At 31.1% G+C, this 27473-nt stretch overlaps 1 protein-coding gene across 1 annotated transcript; it reads left to right on the top strand.

Annotated features, from left to right (window-relative positions):
- Positions 1-5838: 5838 nt before the first annotated feature.
- LOC118186241 (heme-binding protein 1-like) lies at positions 5839-27284 on the top strand. Its single transcript, XM_035356327.2, has 6 exons — positions 5839-5981; positions 12038-12102; positions 15065-15136; positions 20138-20267; positions 20446-20632; positions 26362-27284. Exons 2-6 carry the CDS (start codon positions 12064-12066, stop codon positions 26597-26599), a joined length of 666 nt encoding a protein of 221 aa, XP_035212218.2. The 5' UTR covers positions 5839-5981; positions 12038-12063; the 3' UTR covers positions 26600-27284.
- Positions 27285-27473: the final 189 nt, after the last annotated feature.

Below are 27473 nucleotides of genomic sequence, written 5' to 3'. Positions count from 1 at the left end.
AGTTTATCTTTAACTATTTTATTGTTGTGATCTAAATATTTTATTAGCAAAATTAACCATACACGCTAACCTTACGTGAATCTAATAAACTGTTGCTTTTTATAGTATTTTAGTGTTTATGCGTTTTGGTAGTTTATCTGCAACTATTTTATTATTATGACGAATACACTTACCACAGTATCTCTTCAGAATCTAAAAATAGTTAGTTTTATATTTTTTCTCTGAGAACTATTTCTTTTTCTTTATAGTCAAGTTCCCTCTTTCGATTCTACCTCCTCCCCACACACGCAGGTATAGCTGCGCCATCAGCTAACTCAGCCAAGAATTCCGAAGCAAAAAAATTGTCTATTGAGCCACAGGAAAGCATTATTGAAGTCTATATTTCAAGATAAGAGCTTAAGTTTGTTTAAAGAATCGATTGTCTTAGAAAAGCTGATAGTTATTGTTTTGTTTAAGCACAGGAAGAATGTCTTTATCAGCAAAGTAAAGTAAAAAATGTGAATACAAAAAGCAATAAAAATAAAGTTACAACAAAAATGTCGCAGATTAATCAGCTTGGGTCTTTGACATATGCTGAATTCAAAGAATTACTTAAAATGACATCTTCAGTGAGACATAAACGTATTGCAATTGAGCCATTACAAAAATTTCACAATGGAACTAAAAGCCTATTTGATTTGTTTCTGAAAATTAATGTGAAAGTAATAATAATAATTATTCTAAGCAAACCAAAAGAGTAAAGAAATAAATTAATAAAAATCTGAAATGTTTCAAATTTTAACGATGGCTCAAAAGGGTTTGTTATGGTTTTTTATGCTCTCTCTGAGCTCGTAATCTTCAGTTGCACGCACTCTTGCTAACATATTTTTTTTTGTCTTTTTAGATTTATTATTAAGTATTGTTTTCTTCGCACTTACGCTATGTCCATTTCAATAGCAAAATCACAAAATTTATAAAAGCAGCATTGCAGCATATGTTTAGAATTTTCAAAGCAGTGTTAAATGTAGGCATAACATTTTCCAATTTTTTAAAAAGTAAACTAAGAATATTAATTATTAAGAATATTGATATGATGGACTATTAAATTAACATTAATAGTATTAAATTAATAGTATAAATTAATAGCATTAATAGTATTAAAGTTAATTTAATACAGCTCCAATTTACTTTTTATGTGTTAGGTTTATTTGTTAAATATCATGTTCTTCACCCTTACGCCTCATACAATTCAATTCAACCGCAAAATCACAAAGTATTTAAAAACAGCATATGTTTAGATTTCTGAAAGACAGTATTGTGCACTGGGAATAAAAACGTTTTATTCCGTACAGGGTTGCCATTGCTCGCTTTCAAATAGGTGAGTTTATTAATCAAAAATTCATTAAAGGTTTACAAAATAATAATAAAAAAAATAAACAAATACACAACGTCATTGTGTGAAAATATTTAATATTTTTAATTAGAGAGATCATAAATTAAATGCATTTCTATCATTTAAATCAATTCGATTCAAAAGTAAGAAACGAATATTCTGAAGAACAGCATCTATTGCTTTCAGATAGCTTAGTTTGTTAATCCACAACAGAGAGACTCAGTTTGAAAGATAAATATCTTATATTTTGTCGAATGGCAACAGACTCTAATGAAAAGTGAAACGACGTACTTATAGTGATTTGATGGAAAATCCCGTTTCGAGATTAATAAACTTTTGGGGCTAATAATTTAGCGCATAGCGTTTGCTCTTAAAAAACGAAGAAGTTCAAGGGATAAGATTTACAAGTGAAATTGATCGCTAGTAAAATCCACGTAACAAAAAAGAATTTACAGATTTAGCCAACTATCCAAATGTAGAGTGTATAGCATTTTAAGAAACGTTTTATTAGCTGAAATGGAGTAAAGCGAAGAAACAGCTGCTATTAATTTAAAATGACAAAAATTTCTGAATATTCCTAGGATAAAAAACATAATGTGCCAAATTGTAACAAATAATGCATATAATATAACATTTAGAACTATTTAAAACAGGAACTATAAATACGCAGATTATATAAAGCAGAAACAGAGAATATACAATTTAAAAACAGGAAGGAAAAAAAGGTATTGAACTGCTTAGAGGTGGTGGTAGTGATGATAGTGATTTCGGCCAGTATCATGGCCCAATGTTGAAATCTCCCTGAGGATCTTCTTATTGGAATGATCACCATATAAAAGAGCAACATAACTATGTAATTAGCATTTATTTAATTAAAATTAAATAATTAAAATGATTTGGAAAACGAAAAGCCTTAAGACTGAAAAAACAGTTTACATCTAATAGACAAGCATACGTTTAAAAAAGCTTATTAATCTGACATTTTTGCTGATTTAAAAATTTTTTTAACTTTAATGTCTCTCAATAAAAAAGCTAAAACTGTTTTTTACCTGAAATTGTTTTTATAGCTTCATCAAAATTAGTGCATCTAGGTACTGCATTTTCAATGAAACTGATTACAAAACTGCTAAGTTTTACTTGGCTCATTGTTGGCCAAAGATAGCTTTTAATCAAGCTTCTCTCTGAAAAGCTTCTCTCGCAAGTAGGAGTTGAAACACACACTATCAAAAAAGGCTTTAGTGCCAAATACAACTTAGGGATTGACGCTTGGAAGTCCAATTCAGCAACAAATTTTAACTGAATGCTGACCACTTTTTATTTTTTATATTCCGATCTATAGGTACACTCTTTAAAAAATGGGACAGTTCTATATCTCCCGTTCTACTGGGCCGATTGACGAAACGCAATTTATGTTTGTCATATCTCGAAAGCGCGACTTAGGGTATATATTAGATTTATATATAGCATCATTGAAACATAGGAACTTTGACACAAAATCGGACTTTCTGAAATGACATGACATTTTTTTTTTCCATATTTCAATTCTACGACTCAAATTACGCCAAACTACCAAGTTTTGTAAAAATCGCCCGAGTAGATTTTAAAAAATTAGCTCACAAAATAGCTCACATATATACTTTAACAATTTAAGGATTAAATCTAGTTTAAATTACTGAATTAAAGGCCAAATAAATTATTGTAAGTAAATGAAATAGACTGTTGCAATTGTAAACAGTCGATAAGACCTACATGGCGAACAGGCTTGTGTAGGGTTGCTTATGCTTAGTCGCCAGTATTTTCTCCCACGCCAGCGGTACACCATTGAGCATGCGCAGTAAGCGAAATTCGTTAACATTGATCAACTCAATGTGCGGTTTGCCATTAAGCAACTCGGGAACGCAATCGACAACCTTGGCGATGATGCATTATCGTCCGCTACCTTTTAGCTCGGGTGCTACTTATAGAGTGATTATGATTTTGTCGAAGCAAGAAATGAAAATTGTGTAATACATTCAACGGGACTCTAATTCCGAGTATTCCGATTGCTAGTCAGAAGTACTTTCCAATCACACCACGAAGGCACGCAGTAATACAGCAGAAAACTTTTGCCTCTAACCCTCATATCAGTAACTCCGCTCTAGATCTTCTCAGTGCCACTGATGGGCATTAACACGTAAGTTGGGATATTACTTGAACAAACTACATATACGTTTTAGTACAAACTGCTCTGAAGACTTTTGCAATATATTTATCAGTTTGTTCAACATTACATTCCTTTATGTTGAGACCTAAACTAAAGACCTATATTATGATTGTCAATAATTCATCGATTTCCACTAGTACCATTTTATTCTTTTTATTTCGAGTTAGAAAAAATTATCTAAACTATTTTAAATTAACTTTATTATACACAGACAATCAATATAAATTATATGAGAAATTAGTTTGTGTTCTTTCTAGATAATGACTGTATGAAATACTGAATAAGATGGTTAAACATTTTAAGCTTTAAGAATATAAAAGCTTGCTAAAGAACTAATAAACTTTTATTAAAATATTTCTGTAAATACTAAGATAATAATGACTATCATAAATAAAGCTCATCTTTCGAAGAATAAATCACCCCCCGTTAAAGTGAACGTCCTTTACTTTAGTTTAATTATCTAAAACTTACTAATATTCCAAATAAAGCTGCTGATTTTTATATTTGTAATCCATATTCGATAGTATCCCTCTTGTTATAGACACAAGCAATATGTTTATGTATACATTTAATTACCTTTAATGTTTAATAACACTACAGTAATTTTTTGACAGTTTTACAATACTGTAATTCACCAGTGAAATATGATTCCGTCTGTTTATATTAGTTTTAACTAATGTTAAAAAAAAAAGGATTTATTTTTGAATAACGCGAAATAAATTAAACAACATATACCATCTATTCTGAACCGGTGGTACGTAAGAGAAAAATAGATGGCACCTTAAGAAACAAAGTATTTTTAACTAATTAAATTCAAAAATTAAATACCCCAACATCGTGTTTAAGTTTGTTCTCTAAGAATCGTAAATTTATGCGATATGAGCTTTGTTCAATCATTGTTTTTCTTTGATAAATAATTTTAACATGCATTTTCACGAGGATTATGATAGAAAATTGGATTAGAAATCCATTTTGTTCAAATGTCCCTGAATTATCTTGTGAAGAAAAAGAACAATTGATAGATATTTCCTGTAATCGAACTCGAACTGAAGATTTCAAAAATAACACAATTGTTAACTTTTGGCTGAACTGAAAAAAAGAATTTAAAGGCATTTCAAATAGAGTTAAAAAATCTTTATTGCCTTTTTGAACAACCTATTTGTGTGAACAAAGATTTTCTTCCATGTTATATTTGAAAAAGAAATACAGAACAAAAATTAAGTGGATCCTAATTTATGGTCAAAACTAAGTGAAATAAGACCAGACAGAAGAAATTGGTCTGTCTTAACCCTCTGAGCGTTATGGCCGGCTTTATCCATTCATCAGAAGTTTTGCTACTTGACATATATTAACTTAATAATTTAAGATATTTGACTTTTTTACTTTCTTTAATAATGTAAATATAATTTTAATGAATGTAAGTTTATGAAAATAAAGACTAAAATAAGTAATTAAAGCCCAAATTTTACACTAAATTTTAGAATTAAAGTATTATAACATAGATATTGATAATTAAAATAATAACCAATTTTTAATCTAATTATCTTCCACTACATTTTCATTGAGACGCGTATTTAATGCAAACAGCCAATAGACTGTGCAAATGGCAAAATATATATATTTTAAATATTTTTATTGAGAAATTGAAAAATATTCATTGTAAAATGTAGTAGTGGTTACTGAAGTTTTTCAATTTTCATTTAGATGGTTATACGTTAGTCAAAACGTTGAGAACTGCTGACATATATTATTTAATACACACAATTCCATTTTGCTTCTCTAACTAAAATGTGAAAACTATCCATTACTAGCTGCCCATATGGGAAGCTCAGCGTATAATATATTCATTAATACAGAGTTTTATTTTCAATTTGATAAACAGTCAAGAAATTTGGCATTCCAAGCTAAATAGGTGTCGGTAAGAACTTATCCCTGTAACGGGAAAATGATATTAAATGGATTGGGCAGAGATGCCAAACAAATAACGGAAGAGCAAATAAATCATCTTTCCATGAAAAGCTTACTCTGATATCTTTTCCACCATCAAGAGCCTCCTCTCTCCGAGCGAGCGGTTAATCATTTGGGATATCTCAATGACCGACACTCTAGAATGTTCACGGGATGATTTTTTTCTTCGGGATTCATCGGGGAAGAAGAAGGAGGAGGGAAAACTTGTTTCTTTCCGGAAGAAGGCAGCTTTAAGACCCGCTCTCGTGACACCCAAAAAAAGAAGACACACGCGTCAGAGAGATTTGGGTTGTCTGTGCGGGTATATAGATAGAGGACCGGTCTTGTTGTGACCTGCCGTCCCTGCTCTTGACCATCGCTATAAATAGAAGAGGTAATCCTACCTATGATCTTCATTTCGCTGTGTCAAGGTCTCTCTACTCACGTGTCGATCAGCTGGTAAGTTAACTTGTCTTGGTTTTGTTTTCGCGTGCGTCGCTTACGATTTCATTCGCCGTAGTTATTCCTTCGAGTTTTGTATCTTTTGAAAGGAGATAATAAAAAGCACAAAAGTAGAAAGGAAAAAATTTTGCAGCTCAGCGTATCGTTTAATTATTTCAAAAAATATTTTGAATAAATAAGTTTTAAGTTGTAAATGGGCCAGCATAAAGAAGTTCATAACGCTGAAATATTTAATATGTGAGTTTACTCAACGGTAAAACTATGAATTTTATTTATTATTATAATTTGCTTTTACCTTTTGAGACCACCTAAATGCATTTTCTAGCTTATTATTCGATGTTTTTACATCATGCTCTCCACGGAAAAGGTTGCATCTAATAAAATTGCAAATTAAAAACCGTGAGGTTTTCTGACAAAATATTTTTGGGCAAACACATTCAAAACATGTATTTTTGTTTTAACTTCCGAAAGAATGAACGTGCGCGATGAGTATTATATAAAAATAAAGTTGCAATGAGATCCAATCCTATTCAATTTGTTTTCATTCTACACTTTTGTTTAGTCATGGGTTTAAAGGCGAAACAAATGTGAGATTTTTGTTTTTCAAATTATCTAGAATTAAATTTGTATTCATATACATTTGCTCTAACTAACTAGATTTTTATACTGGATGTATAAGGAGAGACAAAGAAATTTTTAAAACTATGGTATGATACAGGTATAAAAAATATATTTGTATAATCATAATAATAAATTCTACAATGAGACTTTTTAAAATAATTTTTAGCACATTTTTTAAACAATTTTTTAAAATTATACTTTTTTATTGTGCTCATAATTTAAAAATATACATAAATTTTTAAAAGCGCAACTTTCAAGGAAAAGGAGCGATTGAAATATAATTAAGGTTTTTAAGATTAAATAGATGATATTTCATTTTGGCGAAAATATACAGAACATTTCCTTTTTAAGCGATTCGAAATTTAAATAATGCATTATAATGCCACTTGCGTTTAAGAGAATCACTTAAAAATAATGGAATTAAAAAAATATTGCATATATACATAATAGCGGACGGCGACTTAAAATATTTCAGTCAAAAGGCTTTTAAGAGAAAAAAAAAAAGCAGTACACGAAATAGAAAGGGCAAAATATAATACACGTGAAAAGGAAATACATGCAATCTTTAACATGCGGTTACAAAATATAAAACTGGAGTCAGCATTATTAGAATTCTGTTGAATCTGTAAATAAAATTGCGTAATATACGTGTTCGTATCCATGCTTAGTTACATGCTATTTTACAGATGCATTTAATTATTTAAAATGCACCCAAAATAATATGCATACTTCATAAAATTTATTTTTATTTTTAGTCCAAAGGGGCTTTGTCCCTGAAGGACTATTGTTTTCGTTTTGCAATTTTGCGTTGAATCATTATAAATGTCCGTTTCACTTTTCAAACTGTTGCCACCAAATGTTAGAGTTCTCCATTATATTTGAAGAAATTAAGAATGAAAAATCTGCATAAATGTATGTATATTTCTCGCATTGTGATAAAACAACCTTTCAGATTTTTTTTATTTTTAAAATATCTTTAAACTTTGACTATAACAGTTTTCAGAAGAATGATGAAAATTCCGAATTTAAATATGACTTTTGAGTTTTGACTTGTTACACTGTTTTGTTCAGGTTCATTTTTTTGTTTGGCTCTTTAGACGAAATTCTGATATTAACTCTTAATCCATTTTTTTTTTTTTTCCCCGAAAGGAGTGTTTTGAAAAATTGCACATATAACGTATTTGCTATGATAATGCATTCTTCCACCGTGATCTTTTCTAAAGTTCAATGTAGGCGATTTTCGTTTAAAATGAGTTTTGGAGAGAATTGGATGGAACTTATGCTCTTTTGAACAATCTAAATAATCATCGCACAATTTCGATTTGGGCATACCATTAGAGATAAAAAAATTTTAAAAATAAAAAAAAAAAATCTGAGAGCATTCAGATTTTACATTATTCCCAAAAGGACTTTTTTAACGTTTTGTGTGTTAGCTTTATTTATTAAATATCATGTTCTGTGCACTTAAACCATAGACTTCGATTCAACAACAATATCGTAGAATAATTTTAAAATGAGCATATTTTTAGAATTTCCGATACACAGTTTCGCGCGCTGGAGACGAAAATGTTATTTTTCCATACAATGTTGCCATTACTTGCTTTGAAATCGTTGAGTTTGTTAATCAAAAATTCGTTAAAGTATTACAAAACATGAAATCGATAATAAAACAAATTTCAAATTCCAAATTAGGGCTTTCAGAAGCCCATATTCAGTGGAGGATTATGTTATTCAAAATTTGATGGCTTATAACACAGGGCTATAATATTTGGTGGCAACAATCTGAAAAGTGATTCGCCGTTTATAGTGAATCTACGCAAAATGCGAAAGCGAAATTAATGGCCCTTCTGGGCTAATAAAGAAATTTTTTCAGGATGATTTTTTACGTAATTTATCGATTTCTCTGAAAGTGATCAATCATCTTCAGATTTCAAGGCTACTAACTATATAGATATATAGTTAAATCAAAATTGCCAATGAGAATTCCAGTTAGTTAAATGCGGCCGTGCATAATCAGATGGATCAGACATCTGATGTCACGTATTTAATTGCTCTATCAAATATAGAGAATGCATTTCTTATGTTAAGAGACAATGATTTCCGGTATTTGTTACTTTTTCGCTTCTCTGGACGATGTAAAAACTAAACGTCGTGTGCAAAGTTTTCAGATTACTTGGTTTTAATTAAATGCACTAAAAATAAAAATATTTCTTTTAGTTATTATTTCGTTTAATCAGATGTAATTGAAACAAAACTGTGTGTACCCATCAAAGCATTATACCGAGATATAACAGTTAACAGAATTTTGACTAATAATAAAACTAATAGTAAAGAACTAGTATATATAAGATTGATTGCATTCAATATAATAAATTTATCGCCAATGATTTTGGTTTAAAATGTATTATTTCTAATTGCTCCATGATTTATTTTTAATGAAGTGTGACCGACCTTGACCGATATAGTTTTTTTTTCTTTTCCACAGATTTAACTAAACCATGTAACTTTAATGATTTTTTGTACAAAAGTTAATTAAAAACATGTTTTATGAAGCTGTCGGTAGTAATCTGGCCATTATATTTTTTCTGTAAAAGTAAACTTTGATGGAGTTTAGGTTAGAAGTCCCTATGATTTTGCTAAAAAGCTCCATACATTAGTTGCTGGAATAATTTTATTAAGTTGTAATTAATAAAATTCAATTCTATTAAGAATGTAATTTCATTAAGGGGACTCGTACACCTTAAATCCCTCATGATCTTCGAATATGTGACTGTTGCAAGAATTGGAATATTTTATTTATTTTAAAAGTAATTACTTCCTAACTTTTTACAGCTGACTACATAATATAGCTGCTTTGGAAACTAGTAACCAGAAAGTTTGTGTTGCCGCAAATATTTTTGTAATTTAATCCTCTTTGTGACAAAATGTTTCGCCATGTTTCCACATTGTGCGCATGATATTTTAAAAATGGCTAATGGTATATACTTGAAATTCGATGGAATTCTTTATATGGGCACTATTTTCTAACTGAACCAACAATTTGATGAATAGTTTAATAATGAAAAATTTTATGGACGAAAACATTACAAATTTGTTTAATAAAATACATTTTATAAACTCAACTCAAAATAAAATATAAATTTAACATGGAATTTTTAGAATTTTAGGTTCACAGTAGTTTCCAAATGTTATAAAAGCTACATATTAAATATGGAATTAAACTATGAAACAGAATGTTTTAAACTGTGCGCGCAAGTTGGAAACATGACGAAAAGTGTTGTCAAAAAGCGGATTAAATTATAAAAATATTTGTGGCAACATAAACTTTCTTATTACTGTTTCAGAAAGCAGCTATATTATGTAGTCAGCTGTAAAAAGTTGGTAGTAATTGCTTTTAAAATAAATAAGTTATCCCAATTCTTGCAACAATCACCTATTCGAACATCTTATGGGTTTCAAGGTGTATGAGTCCCCTTAAGTATTACTATTTTAACGCCCTTTAAGTATTACTATTTTACTTCGACTCAGTTAGAAATGCAGAACAAATATACGTATTTTTTGTAAGTTGGATCTGCCTGCATAAATTTTATTTGTCTTTGTAGAATACCTGAATAGCCCAGCTAGAACTTCAACCGAGTATAGAGTGGAATTACAGGAATTAGTTAGTTCGGAATATTACTATTAGATACTGATTAAGAATATTTGGTACTTTGCCGTTTTGCACCTGCCACGCATTTTGATGCCTGAAAAAGCGAAGCCAAACACACACCAAGTCTCAACGACAGTGCCATCTGGGCTATCATGGTGTGTGTGTTTGTGCCTCTGTAAACTTTTCTAATAATTAGAAATCGTTTATAATTAAAACCTCCACCAGAATGCGTAGCAGGTGCATAACGGAAAAGTACCGAATATTTGTATAGAAGCTGGTTTTGATTGAAATAAAAGTTAGGATTAGCATAACAGTTTGATGATAATAGACGATACTTTTGTGAAAATATTGAAGAATATTTGTATTTATTTTTGTAGTGAAAAAGCGAATTAAATGTATAATTTTAAAATTTACTTTTTGATTGCCATTACTCAGCTAAATTGTAAATTATTAAATTTCACTTAGATCTGAAAATTAAATTTTGTATCAACTTTTTAATCTACTAGATTTTGTTTCAAAGAGTTTATATTTTTGAAATTTGATTTTATATATCATTTATTGTATTATTTACTTTAGCAGAGTTTTTAGATTTTCTTATATTTCTCAGGAAAAATACAATTTTTTTTCTACACATCCTCTTACACGTTTAGTTATGAAATTCTGAAAATCGATTAATTTATAATAGACTTTATAAGATTGACTTTGTTTGCATATTGATATGGTTTTAATTTTTTTAAAGTTTTTATTTATTTACTTATTTTTAGATTTGGTAGTTATAAAATAAGAGAAAAGCGAGCTAAATCAAAAATTCGCATTTCTTTTATTTTAACAAGATATATTCATTCAACTTAAAATTAATGTCAACTGTAATTTCAAACTAGCATTTTATTGCCGTTCTTTCCAATCACGATAGAAATCATCTGCATTGTTTAAAGATCTTAAAGCATTTCCTATTAGTAATACATCTACAAATATAAGGTACTGTGGAATATTAAATTATAAAATGTATTACAAAGCTCGTTGTTAGATCGTAAGTATTGTCTTTGCTGAAGGACGTAATATAAGGAGTTATAATCATCTGTTATTCATTAGAACGATGGTGTAAGTGTTTATAGAAGTTACCTGTTACGTGTATTATAAATTACGTGAGTTTGATTCATTATGATTTGCATTAACTGTAAGGATGAATAAAAATTTAATAAATGAGTATCTTTTATTTAGATTACCCAGTTTGTTAAGCATATTTAATTTTAATTTCAAAGATTAATTAAACATCTTATGCTATATTAAATGACAACACCACACTAAAATATCTTATGTCGCGTAAAACAGCAATATTTGCCAAGTCGCGCGAATGATGAATGCTCTGGTAATGTAATGCAGACGACTAACTACAGACGTTTCTAACGCGTTGTGTAAACGACGAGGAGACTTCACATTACTAGATCACTTTCATATGTTGTAAAAACAAGTTTGTCGTTCAGTCTGTTTGTTAGACTGAAGTATGATTTACAGAAAGATAAATTCTCAGTGAGGTATGCCGTTCTCAGGAAACCGTCACACAGAATCCGTTACGGTTGGCTGGTAAAGTGCACGATGACAGAAATGACATTTTATGTGTTCGTGCGCGCAGCTTTAGTTTTCAGAAAACCTTGAAAAAATTAGAATGCAAACATTTCCGTTCGGTATAGGGAAAGAGAATTTAAATTTAATGTATGGTTCAGGAATCTTGTTATAAAAGCGTATTTTTTCGCTAGCTATTCACTATTAACTTTTCTTCCAGACTGAAAGCAAGAGCGAATTGAAGAAATGAAGACGTGGATCATCACAATATTTGCCACAGTCCAGGTATATGAATACTTATTTATAACCACAATATGCTACATGTAAATAAACAGAATAATACATTCAAGTATCTGAGGTAGATCAGCCAAAAGGAAAATAACAAATCAAGAATAATGAATAATATATTTCGTATTAATTTATTAATTATTGTTCATTGAACGGGAGTTGGTTTGTTCCCCTTGAAAAGTCAACTAATTTCCGATCAATTACAATAATTACATGCATTTAATTTAATTCTTGCCTTTAAGTTATTCCTTTTACACTTGAAATTTTGTTATTCATGATTTAATTCCAGTCCACGTTAAAAATTTTTAACATTTTACTTTCATGTTACTTCAAAACATCTTTCAAAATATAACTTACTAGTATGGATTCACTCTTTTAAGATAATCCTACTATATTAAACTTTGGAGATAATATAATCAATTAATTAATATTATTTAGTAAATATATATATATATATATATATATATATACAAATATATATGCTACAAAATATATTTAAAATATATTTTGTAGCATTTTTTTACTTAGTTAATTAATCAGAAATTAAAAATTTAAAAAATAAACTCAGTATTTCGTGTAACTGTAACATATAATATTTTATACTTAAAGTTCAATTAGGAGTTTTGAGAACATATAACAGCATATATATATATATATATATATATATATACATATATTATATATTGTTGTTACCGTGAATATATTGTTGTTACCGTGAAAGACCGAAATTGGAGAATGTCGACTTTCACCGGAGAATGTCAACATTCACCAAGTACGTCGGAGAAATATTGAATATTTCTTTACATTCTTGTACATTCGGACCCTCACCGGTGTATGTCGACAATCACAGATATGCTCTGGTGTAGGTCGAAAAGAGAGGAGTATATGTACACGCTGCCATTCCAAACGGAAGTGTTCCACAAATAAATGCAGTTGTAAAAGCAAGGGCCTCTTGTGCAATTCAAAGTGTCATAATAGTTTAAGTTGTTGCAATAAATAAGATTTGAATCACATAATTTGGTAAGTTTATAACTTCTATTATTTTCCTTTCTCATTTTGAATATACTATGTGTTTTAAGTTCTTATATTCTTAAGTTCTTATTCTGAGTCTCAAGTGCGTTTTTTCGCGAATGGATTACGGAGAAGGAAATATAATATTCTTATATGTTCAACATTCACCATTAGTACATGGTGAATGTCGACATTCACAGATGTAAGTCAGAAATAAGAATATTTGGAAAATATTTCGGACATACACCAAGCGACTATGTGAATGTTGACATTCACCGGTGAAAGTCGACATTCTCCAGATTTCGGTGTTTCACCCTAACATTGTAATGTGCAATAATTATAGTTATATATCTACTTATCTTTTCTTGTAAATGTGAGCAGAATGATTTTGCTACTTGAGAAAGAATATAGGTGAGTATTTATTCGAAATAATAATAATAATAAAAAATAAATAAATAAATAAAAAAAAATGTATACATAAAAATAAAATAAAATAAATAATAGGATTAAAGTAAATCTAAAATTTAATTTTACCTGATTTTGTACATTAAACTAATGTACTTCTTTTCTGTCTAGAGTTGTAAGGATTATGTTAATTTTATTAACAGTTAAATTTTAAGTTAAAGTTCCTTTCCTGTCCAATTCTTAACTTCAACTTACTACTTCCGGCCAGAACCTAGTTTTGGAATCATTCTAAATACTTAATGAGGAGGAGCGGTATTTAAACCGCGAAGTCTACTTGCAGAAGTAGAGAGAATCAGAGTTTCTGATTTGCGCGCGTCTGCCTTTCTGCTACTCTCTCTCTCAAAGCTGTTATTACGCTCGGCCGTACTCAGGCCCTTGATAAGCTTCGTAATCAAATAGAGTTAAGGGGCCAACTCGATTAGAATCTTGATAGCTTCGGCTATATTTCTTTAGTTAAATCTTAGTTTTAGTTTAATTCTTAGTCTCTTAAGTTCAAGCCCAAGTGTCGCCTTTTATTGTACACTCCAAGACGGTGGTGTGGTGTATTTAATTATGGCAAAGCACACTAGGGCTATCTGCCTAAGGGGAGGGATGCCTTCGTGGAAGACTTTCTAAGGGAAACTGGCTCGTATACACGTTACACATGGGGAAAACCACGAAAACACCCATGCAGCCAGCCCGTTCGCGGGATTCGAACCACGGACCGAACTACCAGTGTTCAGCGACTTTACTGCTCGGCCGCTGGTCGGCTCACTCCAAGACGGAGTTTTGTTAAATCTTATTGGAGTAATTAAGGGTTAGTTACCCTTCCTTCTTGTTGCTTCTTGTTACACGAACTTAAGCGATTATTCGCTAACTAGTTCTTAAGATTCGTCATTTTCTACAGTAACTGAGAATTACACAAGTGAGAATCTTACAGAATGTTAATTAATGTTAACTATTTTTAGTGTATATAATTAAATACTTGGTGAAAGGTACAGTAAAATGTTTTTACTCTTTAGTATTTGTTATAATTATAGTTACTGTATCGATATTTTGTTGGGTTTGACCAAAGCATTCCAGGGCTATTTACCTAATGCGAAGAGTGTCTTCGTGAACGGCTTTAAAGGGTAACTGTTTCGTATATATGTTACACACAGGAAAAGTCACGAAAGCGGCCAGTTGTCCGGCCCATTCGCCGTGATTCGAAGTCCGGCCCGAACTACCAGTGTTCAGTGATTTTATCACTCGGCCGCTGGTGCACCTATATGGATATTCGGACGTAATATTCTTAACGCTGAATTCAGCCTGCCACGCATAACAAATGCTAGCATAGATTGAAAAATTCTCATAGTAACCGATCTGAAACATCATCTTGCATAATAAAAACCATCATGGAATGGATTGAATTCGTTATGCGAGGCATCATAATAGTTAAATTAATTCATTATCATGTATAACTATAAGTAAAATTGCAGTCATTATATATTTTCTTTTATTGTAGATCGCATTGTGTTGGGGATGTATGAGAAGAGGCGTCGAATGCATTGATTATGAAGTTATAACTAGGAATCCTGTGAGTATTAAACCATTCTTAGTAGTTGCAGACTTTGAGAATTTCTTCTGTGTCTGGCTATAAAATAAATCCTTGATATTTTTATTGAAAATGAAAATATAATTTACATTTATTACTACATATTTACTACTATAACGGAAGCGATAATTTTCCAGTTTCATATCTTTTCTAAATTAAAAAAATCTGATGTGTACACCACATGACTTCCTTGTACGGAATATTAAATTACACGCATTTTTTTCTTGAATTTCATTTAAATTGATTGGATTGAATTAAATCTACTTCGTCGACAGCGCATAAACCACAATAGAATAAATGCACTCTTTAAAATGCACTATATTTGTTTACTATAACGACACTCTGAATGCACAAACTTTATATCATTTGAAGAATTATCTTATCGTTGCCACATGTTCTATTCAAATACTATAATAAAGCTGGAACGATGGATGAAAGAAATTAAGCAAACAAAACAGAAAAGAAACAATTTTTCACAGACGATTGAGTATTTCTCATTCAATTAATTCAGTTCTCACTTCGCGACAAGGCAAAAATACATAAAAACTCATAATATCTGCATTAAAAATTACGAAGTAAATCTTAAACACTTATTTCCTCGAAAAAATTCCAGAAAGGATTAAGCATGATTTAATTCGCAATAATAAATGAAGGCGTTATCTTTGTTGTTGCGAAGCTACGTTTCTCTAGATTGGCAACAAATCCATTACTCTGCTGTTTCAAATGTAAACAAGCAATGGCCGCCATCAAAGAAAAAAAAAATATTAGGTTTAGCGGCACTTTAAACAACTTTAAAATTGTTGATAATTCTAAAAATATTGCACACAGATTTACTAAAGGCATAAAAACCTTAACTGGAAGATAAAAACAACATAATTCAATTATTTTTAAAGCAAAAAAATTACAAACATATAAGAGTAAAGAAACTGAGATCACTGAGCCGGGTAGCAGAGTGGATATATATATAAATATATTTATATACGTTTGGTGCGGTCGATTGCAACCAAAATACGAGGTGCACATCTACATGTTATAGCAGTCCTATATACAAAATTTCAACGTTCTGCGGCTAATCGTTTTCGAGTTATGCGTGATACGTACGTACGTACATACGTTCGTACAGACGCCATTAAAAATTGTCTTCAGATTTTATTTTAAAGCAGTTTTATAATTTTTTTGGAGGAAACGAGGCTTTTATTCTGTCCTTATGTACAGATATCACGCAAAAACATCGTTAAATTGCATTCGATAGCGGTGAAAATGGTTATTCTCGTTGAAATATGCTGCCTGAAACTTTTCGCGATTACAATACTTCCTTTTTCTTCGTACAAGGAAGTAAAAATTAATTTTAGCTTATATAGAACTGCAATTATTTGAAAAGATCGTCCTTCGTTTCATTCTGTTTAAAATAAAAATTATGGTTCATGTAATGTTTGTATATATTTTTATATGTTTCTTTGATTTTAATAATACAAAAATATTAAGAAAGCAAACATAATATTAAGGCTTTAAAGCAATAATACAAAAATACAAAAATATTAAGGCTTTTAAGAAACTTAAATTAATTTAGATAATTGTGTATGACATTTTATTGGCTTATATTAAAAAATAAGTTATCAAAGATAATAAACATGCTAAAATATTCATTTTATGTGAAATACTCAGAACCTACATCGAAACATATCGTAAATACGTCACATTTAAGCATTTAAAAAACGTTTCGTCGTAACAAATGCTTCCGAAAATTAGATTAAACTTCTCAGTAACGTTATATTTGTTTTTTCTACTAAGGAGATAAGGTTTGTTTCTGTTTTGTGTTTAGGTTTAAGGCTTGTGTAAATAATAATAAATTCCGTTGCTTTATTTTATTTTAAATTGGTACAGATTATATTCCTAAACAAGTAAAATATAATCTCATGAAGTAAGGCTCTTGAAGTCTCTCAAGTAAAATATAATCTCATCATTTTCAGTTTTATCGAAGTAACAATATTTTATTTAAAAAAACAAAATTGTTTTACTCTCTTAACTGAGTAAAATTGAACTTCCTTCGCTTGCTTTATAGTGAATATGTAACTGGTCTTCAGAAAAAAGGCAGTTCTAATGATCCAGGTTTTTCAAATTATCCAGATGAGCTATGCTTTCACTTGAACCAGAAAATTTGATATGTTTTTTGAATTGCTCACACAGCGCTATTTCTAATGTAATGTTTATTAAATTTCCATACAAGAATTCTTTATAAAACGTTCACACAAAATTAAATTTCTTAAGCATGTAGGGATTAATAAGTTCATGCCTTCTTTCAAGTGTTTATTCTCCTAATTGTCAATGCCAGAATATTTAAATTTGGTAGCGCGCGTGAAGGAATGCACATTGTAACTTTAGGACAAGGATGGGTCAACTATGCCTGGGGGCCAACTGCAGCCCACCGGAAGGTTCTATCCGGCCCGCGGATAGGATTTGAATCTGCCCGTCCGATGCAAATTAAAAAAAATATATATTATGTATCCACCTCTTTTCTAGTTTGTTTAAATATTATTTTTTTATTCCTTTTTTCAAAAGACTGATGATCTTTTTACTTTCTCTATTTTTGTTCTACAAAACCTAAATCGCAGAAATAGCAAGCACAGACAACTTTCAATCGATAAAGTGTTAAAAGCGTTTTTGCTATTTATAGCTGTAGATTGGCGCCAACAGGCCTTATTTCTTTCTCAGGGAGCAGATACATGGGAATCCAATATAGGTGAATTAGACATCTTAGAAAAAACTTAATAAAACTTAATCAGTTTGCTAGGCAGCTAGTTAAGAATGACTTGTCTCATTTCCCGAGGTTAAATTCAATACCCTCAGTATATGAAGAGAAGCTTAAGAATTATGAAGGTGGCTTGAAAAAACTGCATTTTGATTTCGAACGAAGATTTCAAGATTTCAGTGCCATTCAAACAGAACTGGATATTTTTACCATGCCTTTCAATGTATGTGAAGCAATTAAGTCAGATTTGCAGTTTGAATTAATTGAGTTGCAATCGAACAATCTTCTCAATCAGTTGTTTCTAAATATGCCAAAGTTAGAGTTTTACAAATCATAATCAAAAAGAAGTTTCCCAAATTTAATATCTCACGCCCAGAAAATCAGTGCTATGTTTGCTTCATCTTATATATGGGAACAAGCTAAACCTTAGAAAGAATTATTTCAGAAGACTACTAGCAGATGAGCATTTAAGCCTTGTTCCTTCGAATCAGTATATCTCACTTCGAACCTCAATATAAGGAATTTTTAAAAATGAAATCGCAATTTCATTCGTCTCATTAACATATTTAAATTGTAATACTTATATATTGTTTTTAAAATTTTAGAAAAATTTATCTTGGCCTTCCAAACTTTTTTTTTTCCTATTTTTGGCCCGCGACCGAAAATGTCTGCCCAAACCTGCTTTAGGACAAAAGGTTTAAATACTGAGTTCTAGAAGGGAAAGAGAGAGAGAGTGGCCAAGCGCAGTACCTTTGTAGCGTGAGCTTTTGGTTCTGAATTTACTGCTGGTTAGAGTGGCTTAACAGCTATTACTTTGCTGCCACTAGACTTCGACTCGGTTTTACGTAACAGGATTATCTGCTCCCTGGGAGAAATTCTACTGTTTTGTTAATATCTTTGAGTTTTTAGTTTAGTACTTGTTAGTTGAGTTACTGCCTGAGCGAGGAGTAGTTTGTTAGCGTTAAATCGACGCATTGTGAATTTTAAAGAGTTTTAATAAAGGGTTCTTCTAACCCTTCTCCTGTCTGGTTGCTGCATATACTTCAGCTGTCACTCCAAAAACTTAACAAGTAGCGATTACAAGTATATTGTTGTATATTATATTTATAAAGTTAAAAAGAGATCACACGTTTACGTTTTCTACTAGTAAAAAAATACAGTTTGTTTAGAACACTAAAATTTTTAATAACGAACTTCATTTTTGTGAAATCAATAATCTCATTTAAGTCTACCTTTTTTGCTCATTTAAAAATTGATAACACATACTGTTTGTTACATTTATTGTATTGTGTGCCTTTTTATTATTATTAGTCCAAAGAGACTTTGTCCTTGAAGGACTATTGTTTTCGTTTTACGATTTTGAGTCGAATCACTATAAACGGCGTATCACTTTTCAAATTGTTGCCACGAAATGTTAGAGTTCTGCATTATATTTGAAGAAATTTAAGTAATGAAGAACCTGCATAAATGTATTTATGTTTCTCGCATTGTGATAAAAGAACGGTACATAGAGCCATCGAATTTTAAATAACGTAATCCTTCTACGAATATGGGCATCTGGAAGCCCAAATTCGAAATTTGGAATTTGTTTTATTATCAATTTCATTCATTTGTAAAAATTTAACGAATATTTGATTAAGAAACTCAACTTTTTTAAAGAGAGCAATGGCAACACTCTACGGGGAAAGAAAAACTTTTTATCTCTAGCGCTCTGAACTGTGTATCGGAAATTCTAAAGATAGGCTCATTTTAAAATTATTTTGCGATATTGCTGTTGAACTGAATTTTATGATTTAAGTGCAAAGAACACGATATTTAATAATAAAAGGTAACGCACAAAACGTTACAAAAACGCCCCTTTGGACGTAATTCAAAATCTAAAACATTTCAGATTTTTTTTTAAGTCTGTTTTAATTTTTTTTAAGGATGGGGTTGCCGGGAGAAATTCATAAGGAATGTATGTTTTTTTAAAACACTTTGAGATTTAAATAAACATTATTGTATTGCGTATAGCATAAATTAACGTTCTGTTATTGTCACTGAGATCTATATATGTTCTTTTCTCAGTTCTCGCAGAAGGAATGTATATTTCCTTTTCCTCAGTTATTAGCATTTCAATGCTACATTCTGAATTTACCTTTTTATTGTATTTTGCATGCTTTGCTATGCAGAATCGTTTTACACCTGAATTTTTATGTTACGGATGTACGGCAATTTTTATTATCTTCTAACAGGAATATGAAGAACGCCAATACCCAGCTACAGTCTGGGTGAGCGCACGAGAGACTGGACCTTCCTTATCCAGAGCACAAATCAATCTCTACAAGAAACTATTCCGGTACATTCAAGGTGACAATCTCAAAGGTAAAACAGCAAGTTACCTCTTTACAAGAAGTAAAAATATTGCTTAATATTATTTCTGATAAATATAATTTGAAACCATCTTGATGAAGAAAATTAAATACTTTTATCTTTCTGTAAAATATACATTTAGCAATGGTCATGGATTCAGCTGATGAATGTGCTTACCTTTATTTTATAGGTGCATTTATTAACAGCACAACACCAACAAGGACGAAGGTAGTACCATGCAGAGAGGACTCAGTATGCGAACCGACTTACACTATGTCTTTGCTGATTCCAAGCGCTCTCTACAATGACCTTTTCCCTATTCCCACTGATGTGGATCTGTTTTTTGAGAGAGAACCACCTAAGAGATATGTTGTCAGGTACTTGTGTTATATTATTTATATTTTTAGCATCGGAATGACGAATAATATGCTACGTTTTGTTCTCCATATATATATTTGATTTTCCATTTCTTTTGAATTTAAATTCAGTTAACCTATATTGTCGTTATTTCTTTTTCCAAATAACTAAATTAGATTCTACAATGAACCCGGCGAATTCTCGCACAGACGTGAATAAAACCAGCACAGAAGAAAGGTGCAAGTAACCCTTTATTAAGGGGACTCATACACCTTAAACCCCTCATGATCTTCGAATAGGTGACTGTTGCAAGAATTGGGATATTTTATTTATTTTAAAAGCAAATACTTCCAACTTTTTACAGCTGACTACATAATATAGCTGCTTTGGAAATTGATAACCAGAAAGTTTGTGTTTCCACAAATATTTTTGTAATTTAATCCTCTTTGTGACAAAATATTTCGCCACGTTTCCACCTTGCGCGCATGATATTTTAAAAATGACTAATGGTACATATTTGAAATTGGATGGAATTCTTTATATGGGCACTATTTTCTAACTGAACCAACAATCTGATGAATATTTTAATATGGAAGAATTTTATGGACGAAAACATTACAAATTTTTTTAATAAATTACATTTTATAAACTCAACTCAAAATAAAATAAAAATTTAACATGAAATTTTTAGAATTTTAGGTTCACAGTAGTTTCCAAATGTTATAAAAGCTATATATTAAATATGGAATTAAATTATGAAACAGAATGTTTTAAACTGTGCGCGCAAGTTGGAAACAGGACGAAAAATGTTGTCACAAAGCGGATTCAATTATAAAAATATTTGTGGCAACACAAACTTTCTGATGACTATTTCAGAAAGCAGCTATGTTATGTAGCCAGCTGTAAAATGTTGGTAGTAATTGCTTTTAAAATAAATAAGTTATCCCAATTCTTGCAACAGTCATCTATTTGAACATCTTATGGGTTTTAAGGTGTATGAGTCCCCTTAAATTCAAATAGTTGACAGAAAGGCACGATCTTCGTGCGTTACAATGGCACCGTCACGGTGAAACTAAAAACGTAGAATATAATTCAAGTCAAAAATCTAAAATAATTAATGCTGGATAGTACGTAAGTTAAGCCTAGTAGGTTGACTCACAAAAACCTAACAGGCGGGATGATAATCCGAAAAGCAAAGAGGCTAACAGAGCGGAACAACAACGAAACGTGCACTGGCTAGCCAAAACACGCTCTGATTAAACTCAGAGATTCACCAGTTTAAATACGCACTTCACTTAACTTTAAATTTACAACCTGGCGAGAGAATGTGAGGGAAAGTTGAGAAGTTCAGTAAAGGTATCGAATTCAAAATACATTTGTTATGCAAAATAAGGGTCAAACAAATGTCACTACAAACCTTCTAGTGACATCGCTTAAACAAATATTTCAAAAAGGGGATTATAATGCATTGAAAGAAATATCATTTGTACTTAAGATCATCATTTTAAGGGGACTCCTTTACACCTTAAACCCCTCATGATCTTCGAATATGTGACTATTGCAAGAATTGGGATATTTTATTTATTTTAAAAGCAATTACTTCCAACCTTTTACAGCTGACTACATAATATAGCTGCTTTAGAAACTAGTAACCAGAAAGTTTGTGTTGCCACAAATAGTTTTGTAATTTAATCCGCTTTGTGACAAAATATTTCGGCATGTTTCCACCTTACGCGCATGATATTTTAAAAATGGCTAATGGTACATACTTAAAATTGGATGGAATTCTTTATATGGGCACTATTTTCGAAATGAACCAACAATCTGATAAATATTTTAATACAGAAAAATTTTATGGACGAAAACATTACAAATTTTGTTAATAAAATACATTTTATAAACTCAACTCAAAATAAAATAAAAATTGAACACGAAATTTTTAGAATTTTAGGTTCACAGTAGTTTCTAAATGTTATAAAAGCTATATATTAAATATGGAATTAAATTCTGAAACAGAATGTTTTAAACTGTGCGCGCAAGTTGGAAACATGACGAAAAATGTTGTCACAAAGCGGATTAAATTATAAAAATATTTGTGGCAACACAAACTTTCTGATTACTATTTCAAAAAGCAGCCATATTATATAGTCAGCTGTAAAACATTGGTAGTAATTGCTTTTAAAATAAATAAGTTATCCCAATTCTTGCAACAGTCACCTATTCGAACATCTTATGGGTTTTAAGGTGTATGAGTCCCCTTAAGAGAACTACTTTCAGAAAAGATTAAAATCTCCATATGAAATTTCTAGTGTTTTAGGTATCGGACTCTTACAGTGTTTTTCGGAAAAAAATCTAAATAACTGAAGTTCGGTCTCAGTACAAAATAATGTCTATACATAGACCAGTTTTATCTGAGTAACAGTGAGGTAATCCCTTCATATGAATCAACGTCGTTGCTCTTTGCTGGTACCAAGATGTTGCTTGATGGGTTACAACTTGTTGAATCTATTCTACCTGCCGCTCGACTGATACAAGGTTAGTGGAAGCGGTTACTGTGTTGTGAACCTGGTCGCAAATACCAGTTAAACTTTGAACTAGCCAAAGCAAAATCTGTTGACATGAAAGTTCTCGTATATTATTGGTGAAGAAGAGATTGGTGATTGCTTTCATTCTGTGCGGTCTTGAACAAAATATGGATGGTGTGGATTGAAGTTATACTATTATAGACGTCTCTTATCAAAAGAGACAAGCTTCGGAAATTTCCTGCTCAGAGTAATTTTCTGCTGACTAAGTCATATTTGAAGTTTCTGCCTTTGCATATGTATTTTTTGTTCACCGTGGACAACTCAGGAGGCATAAGCTATTCGAAAAGTTTGTGACATAGTGGTGCAGTCTCATCTCCTGTAGCAATTCGTTCCAGTACGACAAGGATTTATATGATATGGCAAGGTATGAGGCACGACAAGATGTTATTTTGTAGAGTAATTAGGTTATTTTGAAGCAGAAGAAGTGAAAAATGCCAATTCCCTCGCCGCGAGTCGAATCTGAACTTCTCAAATACGCTCCGAGTGAGTTACTGCTGCGCCAAGAAGGCATGCAGAAAAATGGAAGAAAATACCTTATAATGTGTTGGCCTGATGGCTGAACTTGTTTCGCCTCGGGAGGTGGGAGGGGGGGTAACCCCTACAACAACAACCTTATAATGTGTTTCAAATGATCCTCATTACAGTGGGTGGGTAACTGAAGCGCAGAGAGAGTCGTTGGAGAACTATGCACCCCGGAAGGAGTCAAACCATTTTCAGGCTATCTTCGATGCAATAACATCTAAATACAACACTAACTTGCTAAATATCATTTGACTTAGAGTATCCTCCATACAGCAGAAAATATCATAAACGGGTATTATTATACAATTCTCATTCCGAACTTCTAATCCTGGAAAACAGAAAGCCATTTTTCACAGTCACACAACTTCGAATTATTTCGGTGGATAGTTAAATTCTAGTACAAAACATAATTTTCCATCTGTACCATTAGTATTAACTCCCAAAAAATTTTGAAACAAAAGGGAAAGAACATTAAGTCATCTTCCGGTTTTTAGTAAATTGTTTTTAATTATTATTTTTTAAAATAAACAGGAGTGAGCACACATAGCATAAAAATTAGCATGTTAAAAGTTTTAATTATTTCAAGTAATAAATAATTATATTTGCGAAAAGTGATTCAAAATTTAATTTAAACTTTGGATTTCTGATTAAAACTTTGAAAATTTTTAAATTAAAAGTAAACATTAGTCACTACTATTAAGAAGAACATTTCAACAAAAAATAGACGAATTAAGCTCAATCTCATTCTTGCGTATCTATATCCATCAGTATTAGAAAAAAATTATTAATGCATTCAAATCATCAAACAAAAATTTAATTTTTTAAGTATTCCCTTGTAATGATAGTTGAGAAAATATATCCTTTTAAATTAACATATTATTGTAGCTATACAAAATATGATACCAATTGTAATACACACAAAGATTATATTTTTATTTTTTACATAAAACAGAAAGATTAAGTATGATTTATTAGAATGACAACTTGAAGACTGTAAACAAAGAAAATTTCTGCAATTGGTTTTAGCAATTCAAAATTAAACAAGATACTTTACCCTTGGTTATTCAATATATAAGATGCCGCAATAAATAATAATATTAAAATTTTTTTACGTGTTTTGAGCCTGTCTGATCGAATAAATAATATATTTAAATAATATTGGTTTAAACATTAGAAATATGCATTATAAACAGAACCTCGAATGCTTTTCGTTTTAAAATTATTATATAAATGATTTTTATTTTCTTGTTGAAAAATCCAATTTAATACGTTTCAACCTTCTTTGATCAATTTACATATTCTCTTTGTAAGAACTATTTTATCTATATTTGCTTTTTAGGGAATTAGGTTTTAGAGCAGAAAATATTTGACTGAGTACGTAGATTTATTAGAGTCTATGTATTATTTTCAGTAAATTAAACCACAGTTACTTAATTTATTTTCATGCATTTAGTTGTTTGTTTAACTAAGATGTTATGAAACTGTACGCGATTTCAAAATGTTCAATATTTGTTTCATTAGGAAAAACAATGGCTTTCGTTTTATACGGAGATGCCATAAGGCAGTCACAATGTTTGATTGATGACTTTAAAATTAAGGAAATATCGTTCATCTGTAACAACGAATAAATTTTCAGGCAGGTTTACCTGAGTTTCCGAACTATGCAGTTTTAAACTCCACTTTATTTCAAATCCACTTTATTTTATTTTACATTCCTCTGTATCATTAAATACTTCAAAATGACTTTATATATTCGTCAGAGTCAGCCAGAATGAAGTTCCGAAGCTATGAAATCTCAAATAACTGTCGAAATATTTAGTTTCAGTGTTTAGGTTATAAGGTATTTCTCCCGCCTTCTTAGCGTGCCTTCGTGGTGTAGTGGTCTGCACGCTGTGCGCGTATTCCAGAGGTCCGTGATTCGATTGTCGGCGAAGGCGTTGCTCAATTTTCCTCACTCCTGCTTCAAAAATACCTAATGTCTCTACAGTAGCGTCCGAACTAAAAGGGTGGTGGATGATGATTCTAAACACCCAGGATTTGGCGATTGGGTCCCCTAAAACTCCAGTCGCCCTTTTAAAGGGGGAGTGTGTAAGGTATTTCTCCCGCCTTCTTAGAATACCTTCGTAGTGTGGTGGTCTGCAAGTTGGGCGCGTATTCCAGAGGTCCATGGTTCGATTCCCGGCGAAGGCGTTGCTTAGTTTTTCACCACTCCTGCTTCCAAAATACCTAATGTCCCTACAAGGTTCGCATAAATTCACAGCAAACATTCTAATATTCCTTCACGTTTAGAATTTTATAAGTTTACTCTGTTAAGCAAATTGTAGATACAATAAACCGTTTTAGAGATTTTAAACGGTAGAATCTTAAATCTATGTTACATTACGGTCAACGTACTATGTGTGGTTTTGAGGCCCAATCAAAGCCTGCGATAAAGATTTGTAAAGGTATATTTAATATTTTTACATCAACTGATACTTCCAGTTTCTTTTATTTAATGAAAACTTAAATCTACTCTGTTTCAGTCCTCAAATGTGTTAATGATTGTGACATAAATTATCTAGAAGAGAGACGCATATATTGGAAATAATCGTTTACTAAGAAACATCTCTTCATGCATTGATAATTTATTCTTACATTTCTAGGAGCTTTGGTGGGCGACCAAGTGAATCCCAATGGATCGTTGAGGCTCAGAAGTTGGCTGACCTGTCTTTGAAGGAACCAGGAGTTGCCAGGGATCATTATTATCTCAACTGGTACGATCCCCCTCTTCAACTTTTCAATCGCCTTAACGAAGTCTGGATTCCCAAATCAGTCAACGTGAAAAACAACAACCAGAAGAAAGAAATAAAGGATCAGAATGATCTCAACGAAGTCTGCTGAGAGGCTTAAACACCTTGTTCAAATTTATTATTCATTCTTTCTCTACCCACCGTATCTTCAAAGGACTGAGGAATTTTATCTTTTTGATTGAATTTAGATACAAAAGCTTTTCGCCAATCCTGTGGAAATGAATGGATATTTATCTTTTAATCTCTGAAATTCCATAATGGACTAGGATTGAGAAGAAGTTTTAACTACCTTCCTTGCAAACTCCAAGCGTATAAATTCATTCTAACGTTAACGTTCCACTCGGGCTACATTTTCTTCATATATGCATTCGCGGATTTGTTGAAATGGCAAACGCTTTCGCTGCTTTCTAATGGACAGATTTCTTGGACGAAGGTTTTATAATTTTACAGTATTCGAGACTTTATTTATCTCCCTAGCACTTATAACAACAAAGGTATTATAAGTGTAGTGTTCTCAGAAATGACTATTTGCTCCGATTATTATACTAAAATGATTACTGTCAAGTTTCACAAAAAATTTTGAACCTCATCAGTATTTATATTTAGAACAGTTCTGATGTTTGTTTTTGTGTTATGACTGTTGTTGTCTGTAGTGAGTTTTTTATATTTATTATTAAATAGGCATCATTGATTTGAATGATGAAAAAACTACTTAATGCAGGTCATTTAGTATCATCATATTTTTCATGTATCAATAAACACAATTGTTTTTAGTACTTGTTGCAGTCTGTGGTTTTATTAATATGGGATATGAATTCTTATTAGTGTGCAAAAAGCCGGAAAGTGTAAATGACATGTAAAGATTACTTACAGAAAAAAATCTGATGTGTGCACCAAATGACTTCCTTATATGGACTATTAAATTATACGCACTTTTCCTGCATTACATTTACACATATTGAGTT

The sequence above is a fragment of the Stegodyphus dumicola genome, chromosome 9, assembly GCF_044657685.1.
Source record: "Stegodyphus dumicola isolate Sdum_Otavi_A_Nest chromosome 9, ASM4465768v1".
NCBI lineage: Eukaryota > Metazoa > Arthropoda > Arachnida > Araneae > Eresidae > Stegodyphus > Stegodyphus dumicola.
This window is presented reverse-complemented; position numbering and strand designations above follow the sequence as displayed.